The 7,500-nt window shown below is 48.4% G+C and overlaps 1 protein-coding gene across 1 annotated transcript in view; it reads left to right on the top strand.

Annotated features, from left to right (window-relative positions):
- The window catches only part of LOC119578686, a gene marked incomplete in the record, with an annotated part of 96,196 nt that overhangs the window by 36,545 nt on the left and 52,151 nt on the right, over positions 1–7,500 (top strand). The window contains 3 exon segments of the mRNA XM_037926263.1: positions 4,895–5,046; positions 5,414–5,547; positions 5,593–5,731. Of these exon segments, the coding sequence (XP_037782191.1) occupies positions 4,895–5,046; positions 5,414–5,547; positions 5,593–5,731 (425 nt within the window).

The following is a 7,500-nucleotide window of genomic DNA, read 5'->3' as shown; positions in this document are numbered from 1 at the left end:
ACAGGTCTTGTAAACAACGCCTGCTGCGTCTTATCCTGACTGACCCTTGACCCGGGATACTTGTCGTGACTGACCTTGTCCCGAGACGCTCATGTCGGCGGGCACTCGGGCTCCGGGGGCTTCGTCTGCTCCATTGCGCTGTCAGCAGCCTTTGTATTTCGAAGCATTTCTTACCTTTGCTCACGGCCATCCTAGAACGCCCAAACCTGGCAAGGCACCAGGAGTCAGCGTCCTGTTTACAGCACAAGTGCGCGCTTAATTAATGTGATTTACGGCATGTTCTTGCAGTATCTGGACTGTAGATCTCTGCAACCCCCCATCCCCCCCCCGTCTGTGTAGGAAGGTGGCTACATTACAACGGAAAAGAGACAGACGATGTAGGTGCAGGATGTAACATTCTGCTTTGAGGAAATATCCCGTCTTTGTTAAGTTCCTTCTCGCTTGTTACTGCGAATCTGAAGATATTCTTCAAAAGTTGATTTTTGATTATTGCAGAATGTCAAACGCATCAATGTTTTATTACAAAGCGTTACACGAGATAAGAGTCCTTGTGGTGCGCGGAAGCATTGTCGCCATTTGTTACTCTCCCTGTTCGTCTTCTCCTCCTCCTCCGTTTCGCCTCTTCGCTTTAGTTAGTTTCCCTGATGTAAATGGTTCGAGCGGTTTGGCGGAAATCGTTTCTCCTCGGATTGCGGAAAGTTATTTTACGTTTTACACTTTTATATTTATCGAAAGAGAAAAGTTCTCTTTTGATCTTATTCAAACATCGGAATGTAAATATGTAAGTCGTCTTCGTAGGAACGCATAGGAAGCCATTTGTATGAATAATTAAGTTGTCGACAACAATGCCTCTTGCCTGAATGTAATATCCTGCATCCGTGACGAAGTAATAGTTACGTGACTACTTTTTATTACTTATTTTCGCCTAAGATGAATGACATGGAGGATGTCTTTTCTGTGTGTTTACGATGAAGTTAATGAACCAAACATGTACAGTTAATCCTAGGCTCGTAACTGCTTTCATGTATAACGCACAGTTCAGAATATTTCGTTTTTCATCGCGCAGAGGCTTGCGTGAGTGAGTGATGCTTTCTTGTCCCATTTTCATCTAGTGTGCTTCTATAACTTTAGCAGGTGATACTTTCGAGTTTATGTAGATGCGAAATGGATAATATACAGCACAACATTCCTATATTACGTCATCAGATTTGTTACACCCATACTGCGCTCGTAGCCCAGCTGATGTTCACTGTCCGTGGGCATGTTTATCCACTGCGGTAGGTGTTTATGTGCGTTTATGATTCCGTTTATATTTACTGACACTTGAAACCAGGCGAGTCGCCTGGTTTCCGCAGAAGTTTTGTTGAAATCTGAGGTTTACGGCGCTGATGTTAAGATCAGATACTGCATGACCAAGGCCACTTGAAGTTTTTGATGTCCTTGTTTGGCACTTCCAGAAAACTACTCGGCTACACATTTTCACCCTTCTGTCTCGTGCATGATATAGTTGGCAAAATATATCATCCTTGCGGGTTATTTAACGGGTCATGTACATTCTGTATTGTTTTGGTTATGGAACATGCATCGTTTGTTTTTATGGGCAGTAACGTATTTCGTTTACTGAAGCTACATAAACTGTAGTTGCTTATGCGGGTTATGGCCTGCTGTGCACTGGAATTGGTGCAGTTTATTGTGTGTGAATATTTTGCTGCCTCGTATTGGTTATTGCCTACGGGACCCGACAGCCTAGGCATGTGCCTAGGCTGAACGATTTTGCTAACATGAAATTTTATCGCATATTGTCACCCTGAATCAATGCAGTAAATATTCGCTTCAGAGTGAGAGATGAAATTCCAGTGTATGGCAAGTTTTCGTTTCAAACCTAATGGTGTTAGGGAGAGACGCATGTGGTTTGTACGGGCAGCTGTGGGAACACACTTGCCTGTTTAAATGAAACAGTTGATGAACGGGACGCTGTGAGCAAGCAAGCAATTAGGCTAGATAGCTGGCAGTATAGATATAAAGGATGCAAAAGCTGAGTTTAAGTAACAATGATTGGGAGAGGCGTTGGACAGGTCATGAGCCGCCGCTGTCACACCCTGTGAAGAACACGTGCTCAAGTGATCACGGGTGCGAACTGTCGGTGATCCAACACTCGGCGTGTTCGTGGGTCTGCGCAGGTCACGGACTAACACACTCAAACAAGTCATGGTTGACTCGGTTCACAGGCAGGTCATTCACTCTGCTGGTTGAGGCTTACACAGGGTCACGGACTGTAAAGGTTAAGGGGTCGAGCGGTGCGCTGCAGAAAGCAGCGGGATAGGAAGAAATGAAAACGAGGCATTTCCAGCGAAAAAGGTGTTCTGTTCTGGCGAAAAGAAAAGAATGCGACTGAAAGCGTTCGAGGCTGGCCCAGGACACGAATAAAAGGTCTAGGCCGAGAAAGCCATGGCGAGGAAAGGCCAAGTGGCTCAAGGCCGGGGAAATGCAACAGTGGCAGTTTCACTGCTATATTAATTTCGTGTCAAGGAAATATTACATGCAGAAATGTGTTTCGGATAAAAAAATGATATTGAGAGCCAGGTAATTAAAGGAGGTTGAAGGCTCACAGTGTGCGTGCTTGGAAACTGGTGGGGGAGGAGTAGAGAAGAGAAGGCGTGAAAGTCAACAGCTGCAGGGTGTGATGATTTGAGGAGTTGGGGGCGAGGAGAGTCGCTGTGGAAGGACTGAGGAGAGCGAGAAAGGGGAAGGGAAAATAAGCAAGGCAGAAAGGCAGGCTAAAAACAAGGCAAAACTAAGCGAAAAGCGACGTGAGGCAGGTAGGAGGAGCCGTGGCACGTCCGCGGGTGTTTCGGGATCGCGTCCAGGGAGGAGCCGAGAGGACGAATGAGTCACAGCGTTGTTGCAAACGGAGGGGGGGGGGGTGAGAGGTAAGTGAGAATTTCACGGAAGCATGACTGAAAACGGGGAAGACAATGTTTTGGGTACGCTCTGTGCCGTGCGTGATGTACACGCAGATAATGGAGAGCACCCGACATGAAATCAGTAATTACAATTTTCATGAACATTCTGTGCGCCAGTCACATAGCAGACGGATGAGCAGGTCACGGCTAATCAGAATCCTGAAGTGACGTCACGGGGAGGGCGGTGTTGCGGTGACCAAGTGGAGGGATGATCGAGGAGAACGTAGGAATATTTGACTGAGCTTTTGCGGTCCGCGCGTGTACCGCCAGCATGTAGGGACATCTACGCTGTGTACATTTTGTGTCCAGATTTAGTCTCTTATACAACAGCTCCAGTTTGCAGGATAACTTAAATTCGGGAAGCATTAGCTTCATTAGCTGCAATAGTTGGGTTGAGGTTGAGTCAGCAAAAGTGGCACTTGGTGCAGTGCAGAGGGATGTCAGGGGCCAATGAAACTGAAGTTGGTCTTTGTGTTCGCTGAATTCTTTATAAATGGCGCCAGGACCTATTGGCGTTTCTTCCTTCCTGACCACTGCGAGAGGCCAAGATAGACGAGCTATTGTTACGAAGCTATAAGGATAGACTTGTGCTGACTCCAGGAAATGGTACACAATTCTTCATGCTGATTGGTGTACGAACAAGAACAGTCAAACACGATGCTGGCGCACGCGATAATTCTTACTTTAAACCGCTAAAGCCTTCGACGGGGGGAGGAGGGGGGCAAGAGCGAGTGTCAGGGTCGCAAGTCAAAAAGAAAAGAGTAGTTTTTTCCTTTTCCGATTTACACTAACAAGTGACTCTAGACGTGTGTGTTTCTCATACAGTATTTCTTGTTAAAGCAATTTTTTTTCTTTTTTTCTTTTCATGAAGGTCAATAATTTGATTCTATATTTGAGTGGAGGGAGGGGGGGGAGGTAAGGTGTGGACCGAGACGGCAAAAAGACCGAGAACTACGGCCTTGTTGAGTAACCCACGTGTGTTGGGGTGGTGGTGGTTGCTTCGGTGGCGGCTTAGCAGCATGTCTGACGGAGCGAATGTCCACACGGAAGCGGAGCCATGGAGTCTGCTGCCGCAAGGAGAACGGACATCAGAGGTCCTTGGCGGGCGAGGCAGGGGTTTCCATTTCGTGTCTCTGTTTACGTTTAGATTTTTTTCTGAAGTTTTCTATTTTGTATGATGTGCCTCATCATAATTGAAAATAAATGTGAGAATAAAAAGTCGGTGTACTTTTCAAATGACAGTTGCACCGCTTGAGAGAACATTTCATTCGGCGGACAAGAAAATGCATGGTTTGGCAGGTTGCAGCCGTGCAGTTCTGATTATAAAGAGAAATTATACATTTTCGTTTTTTTATTGATTTAATCTTTGCATTTATTAAATATTGCACACGCACACGCAAACACACACACACGCAAACACACACACACACACACACGCAAATACCCATGCACGCAAATACCCACGCACGCAAACACAGACACGCAAACACACACACACGCAAACACACACACACGCAAACACACACACACGCAAACACACACACACGCAAACACACACACACGCAAACACACACACACGCAAACAAACCACACACGCAACACCAACACTCACACACACACACACACACACCACACCACACCACACCACCACACACACAACCAACACACACACACACAAACACAAAAACACACACCACACCACCACACACCACACACACACAACACACACACACACCACCACACACAACCACACCACTCACTCACCCACACACAACACACACACACACACACACACACACACACACACAACACACACACACACACACACACACACACAACATGCACACGCGCGCGCGCAAATAGGTGAACAGATGCACAAAAAAATCCATTTTCCTAAGGATCTTTTAAGACAAGCCTGCACTGCATTCCAGGTTACTTTGGGAAGTACCTGAACAAGTACAACGGGTCGCACGTGCCGGTCGGGTGGCGCGAGTGGGCGGGGCTGCTCATGAACTCCCGCTACTACAACTACACCGTCAACAGGAATAACCACTGGGTCAAGTACGGCGACCAGTACCCAAGGGTCAGTATCCCCGGCGCCACCCTGCTGAAGCCTTCAGCGTGGGCCGGAATATTTACGTGCGTTTTAAGTTTACGGATTAGATTAGTTGACTAATTTGTGAAAGATGAGTGTCTCTGTGAGGCATATTGATCAATTGGTTATTTAAATTAAGGCATTGGGATTTACATGAATGGTTCAATAGATAGCTCGAGGTATAACACAGAAGATATTATTTTTAAAAATGCGAAACAGTTAGGATGTGCTTTCGGGGCAGGGCTGGTGGGCCAGCGTTCCACCACGAGCGCCCGTCGCCCCTCCCCCCTTCGTAGGCCTCAAAGCGGTTAATTTACCAGCCTTCCACCAATGTATTTCCTCTTCTGCCCGACAGGACTACTACCCGCACGTGATCACCAACGACGGGCTGCACTTCCTGAAGACGAGCAAGCGCAACGGCCCCGCCGTGGGGAGCCCCTGCGCCCACCCGTCACAGCATCGCGTGCTTCAAGCTACCCCTGGTCCGACGTGGGCCTAGATTCCACGCCCGAGCACCGCCCAAATCGCATAAAGCTGCAACGCCTACCGGCAAGCCAGTGAATTCACGCAAGCAGCAAGGCTTAGTATCCGAGGGGTCTGCGGTTCGCGCCCCGCCCAGGCGCGAGAAGTTGCAATTGTCGCCTTGGAGGTTACTGCTATGGCTGGGCACACGGTAAAGACTAAGCTCAACCGAGTCAGCACCAGCTGACACGCGTTAGCGAGTCGGCATTAGTCGACACAGGCCGGGCTCCCCTCATGGTCATAGCCCGGGCGAGGCTTATCTTTGCTTATCGGACTTCTACGCACTCTTTCGCCCACGGGTCTCTGTGTCACGGGGCTAATTCTGCTTGCTGACGTGACTTGATCCGCGTGTCGCTGGCGGGACTGTGCTTGCGGTCACGCGCCGCGGCTCTGCGGCTCTGCCACGAGACTAGCTCTTTAGCACCGAGATCTAAGGAGACCTTTTGCCTATGACTGCCTATTTGGGCCTCAGTTAAACGCACATGCAACTAACACATGCGATTACGCGGACGACCTCGCTCATCCTCTCACACATTCACTTATTCACTAACTCACCCACTCAACTATTTCAAATCTCTCATCCTCTCCTTTCACATTCCACCCTCTAATCCTCTCACCCACTCACTCTCACTCTGACCCTCACTCTCTCTACTCTCCACTCTCACCCTCATCTCTCACTTTCACTCTCTCACTTTCACTCTCTCACACTCTCGCTCTCACTCGCTCTCACTCACTCTTCTCTCTCTCTCTCTCTCTCTCTTTCTCCTCCCTCTCTCTCTCTCCCTCCCTCCCTCTCTCTCCCTCCCTCCCTCCCTCTCTCTCCCTCCCTCCCTCCCCCTCCCTCTCCTTGCCTGAGCATCCTCAGAGTAAGAGGGATCAGAAGGTCAGATGATTGGGCAAGAGGCAGGTAATGCGCGAGGGCGTGAGGGATTCTCTATTGTTTAAGTTTCTGTTGTTTTTTCATTGCGTTTCACTGTTGTTACTCGTCCTCTTGCTCTTTTCTTCACTACACTTTTCTGATCCTTATTCCTACTCGATTCCTGCGTTCTTATCCCAACCTGCTTTCCTTCTTATCTCAACCTGCTTTCCTTCTTTTGTCCTCCCCGCTCGGTTCCTGTTAACTTTTCTGTTTGTTCCTCCTTCCCCCAAATGCGCTGCCTGCTTTCCCTTCCCCTTCTTGCCTGCTTGCCCCTTCTTCCCCGCGGCGGTGCAAGCAGGAAGGCGTAGTTACATCATTCGTTGCCCAAGAGCGGGAGAACAATTGCTTTTGCGTCCGTGGATGCTTGAAGGCTGCTTTTCCTCGATGCTCGTGTTGCTTTTTGGGCCGTGACGGCACTCGGGCGCAGTCACTTTTGGTATTATAGTGGATTCGTTGATAACAAGGAGGAAAATATGTTTGTGTAGATATAGAAAGGACAGAGTGAGGCGTGAGTGGAGACGTTGTGTCGCATGTGATTATTAAGAGTTTGGTTTCGGTTTATGTTAAAAATACTTGTATGACACTGTCTGTCGAGGGATTTCCTAGTTCACAAACATTATGCACCTCTTGCAATGTCTAATATATAGATAATCGGATAAACGCCATTGATAAAATGTTTTGTATCAAATACTTAAGCACTGATGCCTGTCTCGTAGTCTTCAGATGTCTGATGTGGGTGCGCCATCATTGCGGTCACACGAGTTAAAGTTAAAATGCTCAGGCTAGACGGGGACAGAGTCTAGAGGTGAATTAGCCGGCGGCGCCACCATTATGAACGCTCCCGCAGGAGCCTTCCACTCGGTGTTACCATTATGCTGTCATTATCATCCCTCATCCCGAACAACAGCAGGCTGCGGGCCTTGCGTACGCGCACGCCGTTTCGTCTTATGGTGTCTGTTCCTTCCCGTCATGCCCCCGTTCTTCGGGGCTGTCCCCTTTCC

Source organism: Penaeus monodon, chromosome 2 (genome assembly GCF_015228065.2).
Source record: "Penaeus monodon isolate SGIC_2016 chromosome 2, NSTDA_Pmon_1, whole genome shotgun sequence".
Classification (NCBI taxonomy): Eukaryota; Metazoa; Arthropoda; class Malacostraca; order Decapoda; family Penaeidae; genus Penaeus; species Penaeus monodon.
Note: the sequence above shows the minus strand (reverse complement) of the source record. Positions and strands in the feature narration are given on the sequence as shown.